The 22,198-nt window shown below is 33.8% G+C and overlaps 1 protein-coding gene across 2 annotated transcripts in view; it reads left to right on the top strand.

The window, feature by feature from the left end:
- The window catches only part of LOC106880606 (glutamate receptor ionotropic, NMDA 3A), an 851,602-nt gene that overhangs the window by 621,922 nt on the left and 207,482 nt on the right, over window positions 1-22,198 (top strand). For both annotated transcript variants that reach the window (XM_052972427.2, XM_052972428.2), the window contains exon 5: window positions 16,439-16,572. In XM_052972427.2, the coding sequence (XP_052828387.1) occupies window positions 16,439-16,572 (134 nt within the window). The remainder of the gene's footprint in view (window positions 1-16,438; window positions 16,573-22,198) is intronic.

Here is a 22,198-nt window from a genome sequence, read left to right as displayed (position 1 = left end):
AAAGAGCATACCGAAAGATTAAATAACTATCTTAATTTCTTATTTTTAAGTAATATTTTACTAGGTGCACGTGTATCTAGCTGTTATAGAACGCCTGGTATGTTTTTAAGTGTCCTATCTCCTTGCCTCATTAGGTCAATTTGAATGAACTCATCATGTCAGTTTGCTAATATAGAGAGGAGCAACTTTCAACAATCCCCTTCTGTTAGAGTTCGTTGCGTAGCCTTTGATATTTATAATCCTGTCTACAAGGCAGCAGCTTCTGTTCCTTTCGTTTTCTCTCAAAGCCTTTGAAATTTTAGATTCTTTCTACAAAGAAGAAATTGCTATTTGACCATAGTTGCTAGCTGGCAACTGCCAAACCCAGAATCCTATTTTGGGTCAAAGTGATTTAGTTCAACAATGGCTGATGTGGTGAATGGTGACCGAAGTTTACTCATCAGTCCTTGCAGATACTATTATTCCTGTTCAAAGTAGTCCTTGGAGTAGTGTCATTTAAGAGGAAATTCCATTCTTCTCAGTATCTAGGTATTCTCCCACCTTAAGCCATGGTACCAGATGAAATTTAGAGTTACAGTCAGTATACAGCTCGCCGAGTGTGTGCAAAAATTATTAATTTCCCGTCAGAATGCTGCATTCAAAATCGATACTTTTTGAATGCAAAGAATACCTAACCATCAAGGAAGAAGAAAACCAGCTGCCAATGATGGTACACAATGATGATAGTGACTTCAAATATCTGAGTCCTATGTTGCAGATAGTGAGAAGAATTTCCTTACATTCAGGGACTAGTCTGAAGTACTTCTGGCAAACGTCAATGCATCTGGCAATCAATAAGGTTGGCCTTCTTCAAGACACGTGTAGAGAGCGTTCACGTCTATGGAATCGAAACCTGGAGTATGAAGAAGATTCAGGGTTGCCTTGATAGTACATAAACCAAGATTGTCACGGGTGCATAGAAATAATGATTGGACATATTCCACCTATCACAACTATTGATGTGTACAACAGTGTAATCTTTGTTAGGGATTATATCTTGCTGAATAACACCATACTTACTAGGAGTTATAATTTGGAGATTTATGTACCCTAATACAGGAAGATGAAAACAACATTGCTGTTATTGATAGAAATATCAATTTCAACTGAAGACCTACCAAGCCTATTGATGAACATAGGCTCCTTGCGCGTCATTGTGAGGCCCGCGTCATTTGAAGTTATTTTTCACTACATTTTTAGTACAATTAATATTACTTAATGGTATACGAAGCGGTCGCATCGTTCCTTTGTTAGTTTCTGGTGGATTAATATACCAAACATTCGTGATGACAACAACTGCTATATACTGTGTGGCTACAGAAGTAACTGTGTTTAATTCAACAACGGCCGATATGGTGAAAGGTAACCAAAATACCTAGACATCCTGTGAAATAACTTCTAGGAAATAATCCATATTTTCTATCTGTGTTAAATTTGCGACTCATTCTTGACGTTTGTTTCATACACTTAGACATAATTTCACAGCACGGTCTACATGTTGAGCACTCACAGTGATTAGATATCTCACTTGTACGTATTGCCAAGTTCAATGTGGGTTTACCATCTCTTTTACCTGTCTTTCTCTCCCTCCCAATCTCTATAATTACGCACACACACACACACACACTGGTGGATCAAACAAAACAGATGAGTACCTCATAGTCTTCCTTTCTTGATATATAAGAATTCACATTGAGTTCTAATTATGTCATGCAATTGAAGCTTAAATAACACATAGACACACGCACTCTTTATGTGTGTGTGGCGGGGTTGTGTGAGTGTATATCTGTGTGTGAAACAGAGAGAGACAGAGAGTAAATATGTTTTGTTCACACTATTGAGGTGCTTTTAATATAAATAAAACACGTGTCCTTTGTAGTTTGCTTGAAAAAGTAAAATTCCGGAATCCATCAACATTTGATGATGGATTTGGGAAGATCACTGTTTCAAGCAAAGCGCTAGGAAATCGTGTGGAAATATGTAAGACATTGATGACAGAGATAAAGCTAGAACACGGTTATACTTTCAATACAGCACATTTCAAAGAAATATTTCTCTATGTATATATGTGTAACTATCTGCCTGTAATCACGCACACGCATGCGCGTATCTGTGCATGTGTGTGTGTATGCGTATGCATCCGTCTGCCAATGGAAGGAAGTCTTGGTTCGCATCTATTATTTTATTCACCTTAGGTAATAAATATAGATCAGACTCTCTTGTATACCAACACAGTGATCGTTAAAGCTTTCTGCGTTAAATAAATAAATATATATATATATATATATATATATATATATATATAAGGTTTAGATTTAGATTCAAAAATTGAATATGGTACTTATGTTTAGGCACCAGAATATAGTATGGTATGGTATTATACAAAAACCATTCCAAAAACTAGGTGATCAAAAAAATCAAAATAAGCAACACGGATTTTAAAAATGATTGCAGTACGCACGTTTCATGCTACTCCATTTATTTAAGTAATGCGAGCATTACATTAAATGCAATATGTAGAGCAATCTTCAGCTGCACGAAAATGCAGAAAATTACAGTAGAATAGACATATTATAATTGTGGCAACATTTCAAATCCAAGTGGGAGGAAGAATACATAAAAATCCATCTTGACATAGCCAAGTCTACCAGGCTAGTAATTGGTTCTAGGCAAAAATTCTAACTGTCTCTGATTTTATTGTCTCTTATCTAGTAGTAATAGTATAAGGGACAATCACTTTGCTTCCCTTTGCTTACACCTTCCCTTTCCTTTGAAGTGATTGTCCCTTATACTATTACTACTAGATAAGAGACAATAAAATCAGAGACAGTTAGAATTTTTGCCTAGAACCAATTACTAGCCTGATAGACTTGGCTATGTCAAGATGGATTTTTATGTATTCTTCCTCCCACTTGGATTTGAAATGTTGCCACAATTATAATATGTCTATTCTACTGTAATTTTCTGCATTTTCGGGCAGCTGAAAATTGCTCTACATATTGCATTTAATGTAATGCTCGCATTACTTAAATAAATGGAGTAGCATGAAGCGTGCGTACTGCAATCATCTTTAAAATCCGTGTTGCTTATTTTGATTATATATATATATATATATATATATATATATATATATATATATATAAAGTTCTTGCTCAAGAAGACAATGTGCCGCCGGGAATTGAACTCGCGAGCCAGATACCCTAACCACTAACCCACGCATCTTACACACACACACACACACACACACACACACGCACACATACACTATTGTTCTTGGGATCGTGTGCTGGATGTAATAACGGAATGGATAAATTTGTTTGACAAAATTTTAAAAGAAAAGCAAAATTCAAATTTACGTAATTTTTCTATTATTATTTCTTCAAAAGTAGGTTGTGGATTTGTACTTGACATAAAACACTATGTGCAGAAAATTTAAGTAGAATCAGACAGAGTGTGTCAAACTGAAAAGATTAATCTATTTTTATGAAGAGATCAGTAGAGTATAGAAGTCCTCCATTAGTTTCCTCTGTAGTTTTATTCTGTGCTCAGTGTTGTAGTACATTGCTGTTGCTTCTTGTGTTAAGTGTATTGTGAGATCGTGTTCGAGTGATGTATTTGTATTGTTAATATAACAGTAGGAGCCACAAAGATTCCAGCTGTCCCGTATGCAATAAAATCTATAAATCCCATTATTCATTGATTTATCATGGTTTTCGATTTCTAGAGTTAATTAGATTTCAGTTGTGTATTTTTAAATCAATAGCCTAAGAAACTGTTGACTATATCTTCACACTAACAAAATACGTAGAGTTTTATGAAATCATCTACGCAACGAAATATGACGCAACGTATTATTCAAAGACACATTATTCCAACATTACCAATGTCTTATGTTTGTCAGCTCAACATCATCTGTAGTTTTTCCTTCCTGCTTTCATTGCTAAAGGTCTTTTTCTAAAAGCTCAATTATACTAAACCAGAATCTAGCAGTTTTCGCTCTATTTCCACTTCTGTTGTTATCTGTCCATTTTTTTTTCAGTCTAGCATACATATAATCAAATGCCATGACATTGCCTCTTTGTTTTGGTTCCAGGAAGACAGCAAGGAGCAAGATAAACTCTGTTGCTTTGTTTTCTGCTATAGAAATTGCTTGGTCACATTTCGACAATCTTGTAATATGCTACAGATTCCATATTTCAAGTGTTAATTGAATTCCTGTTGTTTTCATATATATCATAAACACACACACACACACGCACACACACACACATACACACACACACACACACACACACACACACACACACACACACACACACACACACACATATATATATATATATATATATATATATATATATATATATATATATATATATCAGTGGGAGAAAAAGAAAAATAGAAAGAGAAGTTTGCATTTAAAAATAAATCCTCTTTGTGTGTTGGAAACATATTGGATTATATTAAGCAATATGTATTATTGCTTCCTCAGCTTGCAAAATATTGGGTTTGTTTGTGTAAGTGAATAGGTGTTTTGTCTGGTTTTATCGATTATACAAACGCTGTGTTTAAATGACAGAATATTTAAATTGTATATGTATTTTAATATAAACTATATTAATAAATAACCATAAATCTTTCCTTTTTCATTCTGGCGTCCAACCAATTACTAAGGGAAAAATTTTATATATATATATATATATATATATATATATATATATATATACATATCAAAATAAGCAACAAGGATATATATATATATATATATATATATATATACTCAAACGTGGTCTGTATACAGACACACACAAAGAAACATACATATTCATATGTATATTCCTTTATATTCAAATGCATAAATACATATATACATATATATACATACAACATATTAGTGCACAGACACACATATAGATATTCATTTGGCTTACGATGCAGTCCCGACCAGTCAGTTTATCTAAGAAACATGTTTATAAATATGCTTTTTTAAAAAAAAGTAAACAAAGCATTCTTGTATCCGCTATGCGGATATTTTTGAGACTGTATGTAATGAGAGCTTGAGTAAACTCACATTTCTATAGGCAGAAACAACGAATATGTGTGTTGTTCATTCTTCAACTGAAATTCTTATCATTGATTGTGATGAATGTAGAGACGTTCAGTGATAAAACTTGTTGTAAGCTCAACTTTACGCCGCTTAATTGTGTCTTTGCAATACTGAGTTCCTTGTGTACTTTACTTGTACTGGAATCAATCTTAATGTGTCTGAGAGAAATAGGAAGTTATTGAATGCCACACATAATCATTATCTGCCAAATTAATTCAATTCCTCATCATCAACTTCTCCCATTCACAATGCTCGATTCTGATCCACTAAGCTGAGAATGCCTTAAAGATGATATATTTTTCACATGAAAATACCTTTTTGAAGTTACATAAATATATATGTTGTGTTTAGTACAAGATGTAGTTGTATAAGAATATTTGTTGGCATAAAAATTATATAAATTATATTCTTATATTCTTTTACTGGTTTCAGTCAGAGCCTGGAACCATGCTGGAGCGTATAAGATACCATTCTTAAAAATGTATGGCATACCTCATGATTGTTTATTCGAAAGTCCCATGTCTCTCTGGGAAAAAGCGCGTCATATACATGTGTGTGTGTGTGTGTGTGTGTGTGTGTGTGTGTATGCGTGCATGCATGTGTATGTGCTTGTGTAGGTATACACACACACACACACACACACACACACACACACAATCTGAAAATTAAAGCAGTCGAGCGAAGAAAAAAATAAACAAGTATCAAAAGTCAACAGGTATTAAAAACGAAATGTCGTTTAAATTCCTATGCATTTTTGCAGAGCAACTCAACATAATCGTTTAGTATACTTTATCTATTAGGCATTAACATGTTACAATACAAGAATATCGCAATATAACTGCAAGAATATAAACTACGGATGTTTCCTGAACTTTCAATCTTTCCATGAAATATTGATGAATTCGCTCATGAATAAAGCACCTCTCGAAGGAAAGGAACGTCGTTGCAACCATGTTAATATAGCATAGCGTGTTCCAAAATAACTCCAACGGATCTTAAGATGAGACGAGTCCGATCTTTTTCAAAACCGAAATATTTTTGAACAAACATTTGGGGAATATTTTAACATGATATAATTAGGAGTTGTCATACTAGTAAAATCTCATCTTAAATTTGTTTTCTGTTAAACTGGTGTGTGTAAAGCGCGTGAGAGACTTGTTAATTTGTACTACTGCACATCACATTTCTATTATTATTCATGCTAGAAAGACTTCTGGCATTAAACTAGTTAACTAGCACGGGATTATTATTTTTTTGTATAAAAGAACAGTTAAGTTCAAGCGTGTTGATTTGAAAGATCTTACACCTATGCTTCTTTTGAAATGTCGAATTGAGAGATTATCTTAGTTTATTTTCATATTAGAGCTGAAATTTGGATTGAGACAAAGTTTTATGGGTTCTGCTTCCACTCTTAAATCTAACACCATTAGATCTAGCTATATATAGGACACGATTTAAAAAGAAAGTGTTGTTCTGAAGCACCTCATTATAGCAATGAGAGCCGGTATGGAATATAGATACATCAGTGGATAATGAGGAGAAACGTTTACTTACATAGGAAAGTAAATTTCGAAGAATACCGGCTGATTGATTAGAGCTCTTGATTATAATGTTCCATTTGTCATTTCCTGTACTGACTGCACCCTTATTTTCATGCGTTCGATATCGATTACTTTTAACATTTGTATTTACCCCAGTGTTTACTTCGATCAAATGTATTATCTACAAATTCTTTTGCTTTGCATATAGTATATGTGTGTGTGTGTGTTTGGGTGTGTGTATACTACTACTACTACTACTACTACTACTACTACTACTACTACTACTACTAATAATAATAATAATAATAATAATAATAATAATAATAATTGATGAAGGAAACGGAAGATAGATTTAGTACTATCTTCCGTTTCCCTCGTCAATTATTATTATTATTTCAACTAGAATTGCGGAATTCATGAGTGGCTATATATCCCAACTGTGGATGACATCAGGTAACCGAAACTGTGAACGCGCTTTACTCAACACGCTAATTGACATATACCCATAAGTCCCAAAAATTACACACACGCACGCACACACACACACATACACACATACACACACACATATATGCATGTATTTATTATCATCATTTATATTATTTTCATACGCATATTTTGTTTCCACTCCTTTCTGCATGAAACACTATCCTACCACCACCACTACTACTACTATCTCTTCTTGTTGTTCTTTTTCTTCTTCTCCATCATCATCATGATCCTCATCCTCATTTTGGTCCTTCGTTTTTATTACCACGTCTCTACCTTCTAATTTTTCTTTCTCACCCTCTTCCTTTTCCGTATTCTCTTTTCTTCTTTCTACCCAACTCCTCTTCTCTGGTATTTTTCTTCAGCATTTCCTCCCTTCATTCCATCTCATACTCTGCTTTTCCTCTTTTAGATTGTTTTTTCTCCTCCCTTCTGCCTCCTTATCTCACAAAAGTTTATTCATACATATGAATACATGCATATATGCATACCTCTGTGTGTGTCTGTGTGTGTGTGTGTGTGTGTGTGTGTGTGTGTGTGTGTGCTTGTGTGTGTGTGTGAGTGTGTGTGTGTGTGAGTGTGTGTGTGTGTGTGTGTGTGCGTGTGTCTATGTGTGTGCATATATAATTGTCTAACAACACTCATTCGTTCTCGGTGCTGTACTCAAGAATCTTCCAATCAATATGAGATATTCGAAAGGCGGATAACTGGCAGAATCGTTCCAGCGCCGGGCAGAATACTTATTTCGTCAGTCATTTCGTTCTTAGTTCAAAATCTCCCGATGTCGACTTTGCATTTCATCCTTTCGGAGTCGATTGAACAAGTATCGCTTGAGCATTAGTGTCGATGTAATCGACTTAGCCCCTCCGCCAAAATTGCTGGCCTTGCGCCCAAATTTGAACCAATATTAGGTATTCATTCCTTTCGTTCGTTCTCGTTCGGAGGTCCAAAGCTGAAACCTCAAAGTAACGATTTACGAATATTTTAGTTTGCAACAAAATGGAACATTGAAATTTACACGTTATATTGAGTATTTGTATTCTTTCTTGCTTGCATGTTTGGGTCTGCAAATATATACATACATATAATTACGTCTATATATATATATATATATATATATATATATATATATATATATATATATATATATATATATATATATATATAATATATATATATAATACATATATATATATATATATATATATATATATACACACACACACATTCTATCCCTCTCTTTTGCTGAACCGCGAAGATACGGGGACGTAAACACACCAACATCTGTTATCAAGCGATGGTGGTGTGGACAAACACAGACATATACACAAATACACACACATACACGCATATATATATATATCTATATATATATATATATATATGTGACGGGCTTCTTTCAGTTTCCGTCTCCCATATCCACTGAGAAGGTTTTGGTCGGCCAGAGGCTATAGCAGAAGACATTTGCCCAAGGTGCTACGTAGGATTGAACCTGGAACTATGTGGTTGGGAAGCAAGCTTCTTACCACACACCCACGCTGCGCCTGTATATATGTATATATATATATATATATATATATATATATATATATATATATATATATATATGTATGTATATATATATATGTGCCTAAATATATATGGATATATACTTATGTGTATATATATATATCTATATGTTTGTATATATATATATATATGTGTGTGTGTGTATTGATATACATATATATGTATGTATATATATGTATACATATGTTAGTGTGTCTGTGTATGTGCTTGTCCCTCACCACTGCTTGACAACCGATGTTGGTGTGTTTACATCGCTGTAACTTAGTGGTTCGGCAAAGTGTCCGCTCGAATATGTACCAGGGTTTACAAAACGTAAGTACTGGTGTCGATAAATTCGACTAAAATTCTCCTAGGTGGTGCCCCAGCATTGGCAGAGTCTAATGACTGAAACAGTTAAAAGATAATATATATATATATATATATATAAGGAATTGAACGATTGTGTACTAAATGGTACACCCGATAACTTTTTTTTTAACTTATAAAAGTTTTCCACTTCGATATATAATCAAGATGTAGTTTTGGTAGTTCTTTCGCCGACACAAGTTTTGTACTGAGCCTTAGCTTCGTATCACCTCGCTGTAAATACTCAGAACGAAGAGACAGATGTGACAGCGAACGCACTGTAACATCGACAATTGTTACATTGATTCAATACTGCCGTAGTAAAATTTCATCTGGACGAAACCGAATGAAAGATTAGCTGAGTTAGGCTTGCCTGCTTATATTATAATACCTATTATTTTTTCCTCGCGGTGACTTTAATATTTTCAATGATCTACTTTACCTATAATAAGATGCAGAATCCACATCAGACATTTTCACTGATTTCTTGTCATGTATGCATGTCATGCGTCTATTATTTTCATGGATTCTTTCCAATTTACATCTAATCGAAAGACAAACGGAAATGGACATTAATTTGTTAACTTCAAGCAATTATATTCTCATTCTCATTTTTGTTTTATAACTAAAAGAAAATTTGTTGCATTTTTCTTCTTATTTTTATTAGCTATCGCCACAAAACGAAAATGAAACGAAAGTATTTTCAAATTACATTTATAATTTTACTGATTACGATTTCTACTAGATTTCTCGTCTAGTCTTTTCGTAATTACTTTTCTCTTCAATGATTATAACTATCAATGGTGCTACACTGAGATGTAGATATTTAAGCTTCAAACTATTCTTTTGTTTGACGCCAGAGTGAATTATACCAGTAAAGCTTCGGCATACTGAAGCAAGAAACAATCTAAGCAGGAAAAAAATATTATTGACTACTTGCATTGTCTCATTCCAAAGTTATGTAATATTTCTTTGTATTTGTCTTATTTCAACATTGTTTTATTAGATCCAGTTCATTAGCCGTTAGCTAACGATATGTCATGAGTTCAAATTCCTTGGCGTAGTTTCGCTGAGTCATTTGTCTTCTCAACAAAGGTAATAGTTAAAACAATTTAATTGCAGGAACAAGATTATGTTGACAAATGCTGAATGCTACTATATTATGATCACCGACAGTATATTCATTACTTCTATGTGCATGAGAATATGTGCATGAGAATATATATCTATATCTCATGCATGAGAATATATCTATGTGCATGAGAATATATCTATGTGCATGAGAATATATCTATGTGCATGAGAATATATCTATGTGCATGAGAATATATTTATGATTCGGCGTTTGTTCCGTTTCACATAACAATTACTCGTAAATAACTTGACAATTACATTTTATAAGAAGTATGGCTGGTTAGGCTGATTGAGGGAGTAGAGTGTCAGATCTAATGCTGTCTTGGTATCTTCTGAAATAAACAAACACAATATTGTTTACAGAAATTTTTCATAATGGCGGAATTTCACATATGCTGAAATAGGTCATAATATGCTGGAATACGCGATTATCACTTTTCCTTTTGTCGCTGTCGTCGTGTGATGTCGTCGCTATTGTTGACGTTGCTGTTGTTATTGTCGTTGTTGTCGCCTATTAATCTCTGATGTGCCTTGGTTAAGGAAACTTGTCCAAACACAACTAACTATTAGTATCGGTATTTCAATGTATAATTTGTGTGTTGAAGGTAGTCTGGTGTATTTTGAAGAAAATCGGTAGATATGTCCCAGTAAAGATAGTCAAATCGGATGGTCTTGACTGCATATTCCTGTGTACGACAGTATATTCATTACTTCTATGTGCATGAGAATATGTGCATGAGAATATATCTATGTGCATGAGAATATATCTATGTGCATGAGAATATATCTATGTGCATGAGAATATATCTATGTGCATGAGAATATATCTATGTGCATGAGAATATATCTATGTGCATGAGAATATATCTATGTGCATGAGAATATATCTATGTGCATGAGAATATATTTATGATTCGGCGTTTGTTCCGTTTCACATAACAATTACTCGTAAATAACTTGACAATTACATTTTATAAGAAGTATGGCTGGTTAGGCTGATTGAGGGAGTAGAGTGTCAGATCTAATGCCGTCTTGGTATCTTCTGAAATAAACAAACACAATTTTTGTCATATGAGAATGGCACACCAATCTGTAGTGAAGTGACGCAAATTGATTTGTGTCGTTGAAATGTCATCGATTTCACATTGGAACGATGTCACTTACCTCACGTCATTAACGCTCTTGGTAAAATAGTTAAATACTAAAATTCTTCCTTTTTCCTTTTTGAACTCTAAAGTTGTTTCGAACTCAAATATGATAGGTACTTATTAATATACTAACGAATGCTGAAAGATACAAATATCTTTTCAGTCACCAGAAAATCAATGTAGTAGAAGATGAAAATATGTCTACTGATTCAAATATATTTCTGTGCTTTAGATATTACTCCATTACTAATGTTATAGAACGATATCATGTTATCTGTCAGAAAATGAACTCCCAAGTTAAGGTAGTCAAGTTTGACAAGAGAACTACTGAAATAGATATTTTAAAAGAACTAGTCTGTTTTCATTTATTTATTTTTTCCGATTTTGGCAAATTTCTTTTTTCTAAAAGAAGAAATGAGAACCGAACAAAGGAGTTGAATAAATAGTGTTTGCATGACCCAACATCGGTACTGTGTAGTGCTAATGTCAAATGCTTCTTCCAAGCTATATAAAATCAATATTTTGCATTAATTTTCCTCGTGTATACAAACATTAAATAATTTCAATGGGATGCAGATGATTGAATTAGGTTTATCGGGTGAAGTTTTGCTTATTTGCATTTCAATAATTCTGCATTGTGTTCTTCAGAACATTACCCTGTTTTCAACATACATATAGAAGAATACTTTATCACACTAAATATTCGCTGTAGGGAATGATGACTTGAACAAAACCTCACCGGTTAGCTGCTCGGTTATACCCTTCAGTAAAACAGCGATGGAAAGAAGTCAGGAGGCTGTGCAGTACACTTCAATGACAACTCACCAATGATGCAATCTTTCATATTAACCAATGTGGATTGAATTTGATATCGTTGTTGTAACAACAATAAAAATTAAAAAATAAAATAGCATTCTACATAAGAAAATCAAATTTGGGCTGACTAATCTAGCATTGAATTAATGCAAACCATCACTATCCATATTTTATAAACTTTTTCCCCTGTTTTAATTCAGTTTTAAATTATGGTTATTTTAAAGTCCAGGATCGAAGTCAATGTAATTATTTCAAATTTTCTCAACTGTTATATTGTTTGCGACAATATAAACTATCATGACTTCTGCCGTAATTTATTTCGGTTGTATATTGCACTAACTTGTTGCGAATTCTGCGAAATGTTTAATTTTCTGTTTCTTCGACGTATAGTTATACAGTAACTGAACAAATTATATTTAACCAGATTACCTGGTTTTATTTCTAGTTACGTTGATTGCAATGTATCTAGCAAAATGAAAGTAAAATCCAAGCAAACTGCAGTTCATGAGTCACGATTTGATCTAATTTCAATTTTCAGTTATGAATCTCAGTTGCCGCTACTTCACATTATCTTGAATCGAAATGTTCCTCACGTTATCTTGGATATTACTGTTGTTCAATCTCGTAAGACTCTCGCCTAAATAAGTACTCGATTATAAAGATTTAAAAATTAATGTGATCATCCCTTATAACTGATTATTATTTCCAATCTATTCAGTCATTGGGATATACCCCAGTATCGCCGCATCATTCTAGAACAGTGGTTCCCAAAGTGGGCGGTATTGTCCCTTTGTGGGCGGTGGAAAGTTCCAATAGGGCGTTGAAGAAAAGTAGGGTGATAATGGGGGTAGTGATTCATGTAAAAAGTGGGGTAGGGATTCATATAAAAACAACAAAATAATAGGTTCATTAGGTTAAGTTTTATTTGTGAAATACAATTGCTCTGAATTTGCTTCAGAAAGAGGTCTATGTTTGTGATGGTTAGTTGGGTAGGGGGACACTAGGAATGTGGCCTGGGTGTCAGGGGAGCGGCAGCCCGGAAATGTTTGGGAACCACTACATGGAGCCTACTTCTTATTTTAATGATTGGTACATATAAATTTTAAAGTTTTCTTCCTTCAAAAGTCGATACATAGGTAATAAAAAAGTGAGAGAAACCTAAGTAGAACTTGAACTCAGTATGTAAAGGAACAACTAAACATCGCAAAACATGATGGCAGAAACAGTAGCTAACTCTCCCTGAAATCTTACTAAAATTTGTTAGGAATGTAAAGAGATGTGTATTCAAGAGGATGCTGTCCTGGATGTAATAATTTTAAAAATGGATGTTCAGGTAACAAAAGCACATCGCATCGTTCACCCTCCATTTGCCAAGAAACTAAGTTTTCTGCCCTAAGAAATATATTAATTGCACTAAATGACTTTTCTCGCCAGAATAGAAATTACTTTTAGGCTATATCTTTCTCTCTTACTCTAAAGAAATTTATATTTATATTCCACCACTATTTCTTTTTTTAATACGGAAATAGATTTAAAACACGAGATCACCAAAGTAATTTTTATTATGTTATTGTTGTTGTTCTTGAAAGATATTTTAAAGAACATATATATCAGAATATTTCATCATTATTACATAAACATATTACATTATTGCCATTAATCTTTCGTAATGCACTTTCTGACACATGCGAAAAATTACATTACTGTCAAGGCTTTTACAAATATTTATTATTGGATTAAGAAATTTGAGACTCGCAGAATTCTTAGGGCGTCATACAAAATGACTTGCAATATCATTTATTTACCGTTACATTCCGATTTCAAATTCTGCTGGAAACAACTCCTTTTAACTATCTGAGGTCAGCAACTAAAATCGGTCTTTACCGAACAGTGAACATTTACGAAGGGGTGCTGAAAAGTTCCTGATTTTAAGGGTATCGTAGAAGGCCTAGTTCGAGGCCCACACTTCCTAGTTCTTTTATAGGGCTTAGAAAACTGCATGACCACTGCCATAAGTGTCTGAATCTGAGAGCAGAATATGTTGAATGAAATCATAATTAACTGATCCTCCTGTATTTTCTTTTACCCCAAAGCCAGGAACTTTTCAGCACTCCCTCGTACATTAACGCCAAGTCTTCTTCAATTATTTTACAGTTCAATAGTATTACTTCATTAACTGACTTATTTTCGCATCGAGTAAAATATCGCGTTTTATTTAGTCTCGAATTTTATGTTCTGAGTTCAAATCCCGCCTAAATTAAATTTGTCTTTCATTCTTCCACTGTCGATAAAATAAAGTACTAGTCAAATAGTGAGTAGATATAATCCACTAACCTTTTTCTCATGAATTTGAAGCATTAGAACTCTCTCAAAAATTATTAACGGTACCATTAAAGGGACGAAATATTACAGAAACTGTAGTGCGATGGAGGAATTGGAACACTATATTTACGTAATTTTTTATTCATATTTCATTCTTTCGGGACTGATAACATAGATAGTATTGAATTATTGAAGTGGATGTAATCCACTACAGCATCTACCACCTACAATCAACTCTTGGAAAAATGTAAAAGCAAAAGGATGTGTATGAGATTGTGTGTATGAGTGTATGCGTATGTGCAGTGTGTAATCTGTGTGTGTGAGTGTATGTATGTGTGTGTGTGTGTGTGTGTGTATGTGTGTGTGTAATATTTGTAAAGTGCACGTTAATTGTCCGGTGTATAACCATTATCTTAGAAAATCGTTGTTCCATTCTAATGTGGAGATGCAGCTTGTAAAGAGAATTCATGGTATTTTAGTGAAATCTTTTGCGAAATGACTCCTTGGTTATAAAGATTACAGAATATTCTTACAAAAATTCAAGTCTGGGGGCATATTGTAAAATTATATACATCTTGATATAAGTAAAACATAAATATATTATTTTATAATGTTCCCTCCAAATTTGCGCTTGGGCATATGCATACATACATACATGTGTGTATGTGTGAGGAGAGAAATAACTAAATCATCAGTGGCATTTATTTGTAGAACAATGATGAATTAGGGTATATTACAAAACATGGACGGTAAATTCGTGTTTTATTGAAATTCTCTCAGCTTCCAGAGAGGATGGACAATCGCTTAGTGGCAGTTGGTAATAGCTTCCAGTACGAAAGTAAGATACACCCAATAGTCATCTATATTAAATCGAAAGCAATTTTGAAAAAGGAAAGAGACTGAATTACTGGAAATAAGTAATAAAAGAAAATAGGTAAAATATTCACAGGAGATTTAAAATCAATAATACTCTAGTCATTTGGTTTTCTTTCTTACCCAGTTGTACCTCTTCCTTTGTTTTGTCAAATATTTCAATTTTGTTAATGTAAATCATTTCTGATGTTTTCTAGAGAATTTCTTGCAGCCTTTTCTCAATAACATTTTGGATTGGTGAAAATCAAATGATACATAGATGTCATCTCTTAAGGAAAGAATTTCTGCAATCCAGATACTTTTAGATCTTGTTGTCATATCTCTTCAGTGTCTGTGCTAATAACTTTGAGAGAAGCATGAAGATCCCATAAAGTCCCTATCCCTTTCCAGCTCAAACTTTAACCCATATGTTTCATTTTGGATCCCTGTAGTCATAATATGATTACTAATAAAAAAAGTCATTTTTCAAGCCTTGTAGAAGGGCGAGCTGGCAGAACCTTTAGCACGCCGGGCCAAATGCTTTTGCCGCTACGTTCTGAGTTCAAATTCTGCCAAGGTCGACTTTGCCTTTTCATTCTTTCGCGGTCGATAAATTAAATACCAGTTAAGCACTGGGGTCATTATTATTATTATTATTATTATTATTATTATTATTGTTATTGTTGTTGTTGTTGTTGTTATTATTATTATCATTATTATTATTATTATTATTATTATTATTATTATTATTGTTGTTGTTGTTGTTGTTGTTGTTATTATTATTATTATTATTATTATTATTATTATTTCCCTCTATCTTTAATTTGGCGCAGTCACAGAATCGGTATGACCTCGAACAATATGTACGACAGTTCTTGCAACCCTTACAAGTCAGACAAAATGCATTGAAGTTTATTTTTAGTTTCGTCACTATAAAATCCTAGTTCAAATCCGGTCAAATTTGATTTCCATCAATATTATTTCAAGATCAATAAAAATATACTGGTAAAATACCAAGGCAATTCGATCAATCAAACAACCAATCTAAGAAGAATCAATATTGTTTTCTATTTCAGTTATTGGACGCAAGAGTAGGTGTCCTTGGTGGAAGTGCAGTAGAAGCCTTCATTAATCGTATTCACCGGCCGATTTTCCATGCATCACAAAATTATTTAGTCAATTCATCTGATACTGGTATCCGAATGTTAATGTAAGTAAACCCAAAATATTCTGAAATTCTTCAGTGTTTGTGGAGTATTTATTCTTTTCATTATATCGTGTATGACATCCCTTCCACGCCAATATGATAATCATAAAATTATATACAAGCGAATTAAGACAATTAAATAATATAAATACTGGATATGTTTGTAAGTGTCAAATTTTTACACACTGAGACATTTGTTTTGTGGTTGTGTATTTCATCTGACAGAATGACTTCAGAATTAAAAATAAAGTAACAATGCGACAATACAATACAATATTAAGACAGTAAAAAATATGCTTTTAGAAACTTAAAGAAAATATGAAATACAGAAATTTTACTGATTAGACTAACTACACAAGGAAGATAATCAATTTGTATGTATGAACATATATGAGTGTGTGTGTGTGTGTGTGTGTGTGTGTGTGTGTGTGTGTAAGTACTTGACTTTGGGTGTATGTCTCTTAGTGTGTCAATTAAAGTACATTCACCATTCGGGCTACCTGATGTCATCCACAGTAACGATATAATTTTCACTGGATCTACGTCAGGAAATCTGCAGTATTTGTTGAGTTCATAATTGATAAAGGAAGCGGAAGATGGATTTAATACGAATCTTTATTCAGCACGACGATCGTTTCGACCCCTCATGTATCTGTCCGAGTGGAGTAGGATATTGTGCATCTAGTTGTGTTGAATCAATCAGTGCAGTCTGTGTCATTTCAGGTGCTTGGTGTAGAAAAAGATATCCCACTAGATACACTGAGTTCTCCTTGGCACGTTCTCGCTGATTGTTGTGGTAATCAAGATGGTGTTATTAGCAGCAGGCGTCTAACTGTTATCTCGCACCGTGCTGGGTATCATGTTCCCCGGTCGATTATAAATGAATGGTCGTTAGTTTGTTGGTTTGAGGGGCATGCACACATACATACAAGTATTTGTTTACACACTTAGACGCACACTTATATATATATATATATATATATATATATATATATATATATATATATATATATATATATAATTTTTAATTCTACTTTTAACGAAATGTCCTCTGTAGAACCTCTCTACGAATTGTAATATGATATATAAGTGCACAGTGAACACCCGAGGAGGCCCGTATGTGTGTATCGGAATTTTTGTCGATTCTTTCAAAAATCGATATAGGAACCATATAGCCAACTTCGAAAAGGTTAATAGATGGTACTCAATATAACTAGCTGATTTCGTCTGGAAACAGAGAGACGAGAAGGTTAAATGTGAATTAACTTGGTCAATAGTAAGACATGCGAGTCCATACAACATCCTGTCCAGGAAATTCCATCTATACTCCGAAGAATCATTGTCTATACTTTTGACGATGGTATGATTATTAATCGATTTTCGGAGAGATTGTCTAGCTGTTTGCACACAAGCAAACATAGTTTTGCACAGTACGATGCAAACAGTATATAAGGATTACAAATTAAATACACAAAAAAAAACAGCTAGATAATTTAAACCCGCCCGCCCCTCAAGTGACAAAATCCTGCACGAGAACTTTTGAACTTTTACTACGGTATAACCCGACGGTCCAGCTGTAATGCTTAACATCAGCTTTAATAATGAATGTAAACTGTCCTGAATATACGCGTGTTTATACTTGTAATTTGGTTTTTGATGCGACAGTATATGTGGAATGTGTTATTTGTATTATATTAAATCTTGTACATTATAGGTTGTATGTCATCGCGCCTCTGAACTTTCTATCCCACTAACTTATATAGCTAGACAATACAGTCCTAGACTACCTGTACAAGTTATACGTATTGACAATCTGTATAAACTCTATATATCCAATATGATATCGAGATTATTGTAGACTGTTAGTAAGACAATTGCATGTACCGTCCCTGCAAAGTGTTATACATATTTTTTTAGATATTTTACATTATAGGTTGTATGTTATCGTGGCTCTGAACTTTGCATCCCACTAACTGATATGGCCAGACAATACGGTCTTAGACTACTTATACAAGTTTTAATAATAGACGATTTTATAACTTCATATTATCCAATATGTTACAGAGATTTCAGAAATTCTTGTATTTAATGCGAGGGAAAACTATAAACTTACACTGGAATCCCTGGACTTCCCAGAGAGAAGTGTAGTCAAACTTAGTTCACTCAAACACGTGGTGTCCGATTTTGATTTTTTTCTGCGGCAGAAAATTGCGTGTAACTGCATAAAAACCAATCGAATTAAAATATTTATCGAGAGACCATTCCGATTCAGCTAAATTCGATCCAGCTGCAGTTTTCCAAGGTTTTCCAAGGAACTTAATTTCCATATCCCAACAAGCAGCTACATGCATATATACTTTTGGATTTATATATATATATATATATATATATATATATATATATATATATATGAGAGGGTTGTGTGTGTGTGTGTGTGTGTGTGTGTGCATATTTTAGAGGTATAAATCCGAACACGATCAGCATGCTAAAAGCAAGAAATAGTGAAATGAAATATTTCTGGCATAGTCCCTTCATTAGTTATATAACGTAATATGAAGTTTCATATTCATCAAAAACCTGAAATATCTTCGTACAATAACGTATAACTGCCCCGCACAGATAGCTTCTTACTATGAAGCAAAATTTCAATGGGAATCAGAGTTGCCGCATTGTATGGTAAATTCAAATTTCTATTTTTATACTGATTATTACGGGTGAGTAATTTCACTATAGTTGACTCAAAATACGAATGTAGAATAAACATCACATAGTAGGAAAACTATTTTAATTCAGAAAATTTTGCTTAAATCGTGTACCATTTATATAAGTTCTGAGGTCGATTTTTTCGACTAAAACCCCTCGTGGTTGTGCACCAGCATGGCCGCAGTCAAATAACTGAAAAAAGTAAAATAAAAAAAGATAAAAGGTGGAAACACACACACACACACACGCGCACACACACACACACACACACACACACACACACACACACACACACACACACACACACACAAACACATTCAAATGGCTTTGAGGAAGCATTTACACTCAACTCTAGGTGTACGGACGGTTCCTTCTTGTAGAAACGTCTGTTAGCTAATGAAAGTGATTACGTAACCCCTGTGCTTTAGTCAGTAATTTATTAATTATATCTCTTTTTGTCTTGGTGTGCGTAGTAAATTTATATATTATACTTGTAAACTGGAAGTTCGGTGCATTTTTTAGTGACTTAGCCAGGAAGAAGGAAACTAGCCTTTACTTTTGAGTTGATACATGAGGTTGATACAATGCCTCTTGAGTTTGGGCAACTGAAAGTCTAGGTCTACGCGAAAAACGAGGGCGGTGCGAAGAGAATTGAAGCGAATTGAAGTTAGAAGGGTGCAGAGACAAAGAAAAGGTATGAGTTGACTAGAATAGCAGACAAATATATTGGGTAATACCGGATTGAGATTATTTGCGACAACAGATGATGTAAATACTTTTGGGATATAAATTAGTTGCCTACTAACGTAATATAGAACTACAATGTAGTTAATGGAAGATGTTATATAGTATCGCAGGCTAGTGATTTATAATCCTATATTTGTGTTTGCTTTGGTTAATATATTTTCATACTTTGTTGAAAAGGTGTGAAGAATCGTGAAGAGAATTAAATAGCGTATGAGTAGTTGGCCTCATTCTTTTGTGCCTTAATTTTCATACATTCTCTTTCCTCCGTCTTCTGAAGGTAGCGAGTACGCTTCGAGGAAAGAAATGCTTTCTGTAGTTGTAAGCTCGTTTATGACTCAAGATTATAACTTACAATTTTGAAATGTGTTTACTGTATTCGTTTTTAAGTGTTTATTCAGTCTTCAGTTTGGCGCAGTATGTCTATGGGAACATTGCCAGAGCATTGATGGTGTGAAAATATAAGTGAAGAATATGAACAGAATCAAGATACGCAAGATGAGAGGGTGGCGCAATAAAGTTGTAAGAAAAAAAAAGAGAAAGTGTGGAGAAGCATAAAAAAGAAAGATGTTTATATAAAAGTACACAATGGGTAGCAGATTATGCTTGGAATTGTTCGATATTTTGATTTTATTTTTCTATTTCTTCTGTAATTTCAACATTAAATTTTTATTAATAAGCTTTTTTTGTTCTTTTGGATATTTATTTTCATATTTTAATCTAATACAAACATTCTGTGAAATGTTTGGTTGAAAAAATATTTATTTTTCTGAATAATTTCAATTTACGAGGTTTATTGTTATCTTGATTTTCTTTCTAACATTATCAAATACATATTGACGTTAACATCATTATTACTAATCATCATCATCATCATCATCATTACCATCATCATCAAAATCATCCTCACCAAAATCATCATCACCTCTGTCGCTTTTGTCATTGTCATCTTCCTCATTATCATTCTTGTCATGGGGGTATTTTTATGGTTTATTGCTGGGATCATTGTCCTGTGTCTAGTGGTATTAGAAGTAATCCTGTATCTATAGTATCAGCAATTATATAAACAACAACAGCAGCAACGACTGCAGCAGCAGACGCAAAAGTAACACCTACGCCAGATAAAATGCTGGGATTGCTTCATTATCTTTATATTTTATCGTTTTGTCTTTTACTTGTTTCAGTCATTAGAGTGCGGCCATGCTGGGGTGGCACCTTGAAGGATTTTAGTGGAACAAATCGACCCATTACTTATATTTTAGCCTGGTTCTTATGCGATCGGCGTCTTTTGTCGAACCATTAAGCTATGGGGACGTAGGCAAACCAACACTGATTCTCAAGCGGTGGTTGGCAGAACAAAGACAGACATACGCACACACATACTCTCACATACACAAAGATGTATACGACGGGATTTTTAAAGTTTCTGTCTGCCAAATCCACTCCATTCAGAAGACCTTGGTCGGCCCGAGGTCCAGTAAAGACACCCAAGGTTCCACTGAGACAAGAACCACGTGGTTGGGAGGCAAACTTCTTACGACACAACCACGCCAGGCCAATACTCATATTCCGATTGTTCCCATGTCCATAGGTTAGTTGCTGGGCTTTGAAGGTGGATCCTCTGCATACAGATCGATCCAAATCCCAGAGCACACACAATGCATTATTTTACAAAAGTTAGTAAACGTGTGTTTTCGTGTTTTTCCTCGTTTTCTCATCTTTATACCAGGACCCTATATGTTTCCCCATGAAATGAACAGAGCATTTAACACTGTGACTGTTACGCTATATGTTGAGTCTATAAGAGGGTGCTCAGTTGATAGATCAGTTCGAAGGTTGGGTAACTAATAAAGCCATAATGAAGTATGGCTCTTCGTGAGTTGATGTATTTTCTTATGAAAAGCACAGAGCATTTCAACTTGGGAATCTATGAAGATTACACCTGTGAAGAGTATTATCAGATATGTTCATCTATTTTTGAATCTCTGTTGAAAATTTATTGCACTCAACCGTCCAAAATTGTCCGAAATATTTCAGATTTAAGGTTTCACATAATTCATGTTGATGTATAAGAAATCAAAATATCTGTACAAATTATCTTTCAGAAAACAGTGAATTCGATCCATTCATCATATTACCTTATTTATTTTCGTTTCGTCATAAACTATGGAGATACTTTCGA

This window comes from Octopus bimaculoides, chromosome 13 (assembly GCF_046866305.1).
Source record: "Octopus bimaculoides isolate indiv1 chromosome 13, ASM4686630v1, whole genome shotgun sequence".
NCBI lineage: Eukaryota > Metazoa > Mollusca > Cephalopoda > Octopoda > Octopodidae > Octopus > Octopus bimaculoides.
This window is presented reverse-complemented; position numbering and strand designations above follow the sequence as displayed.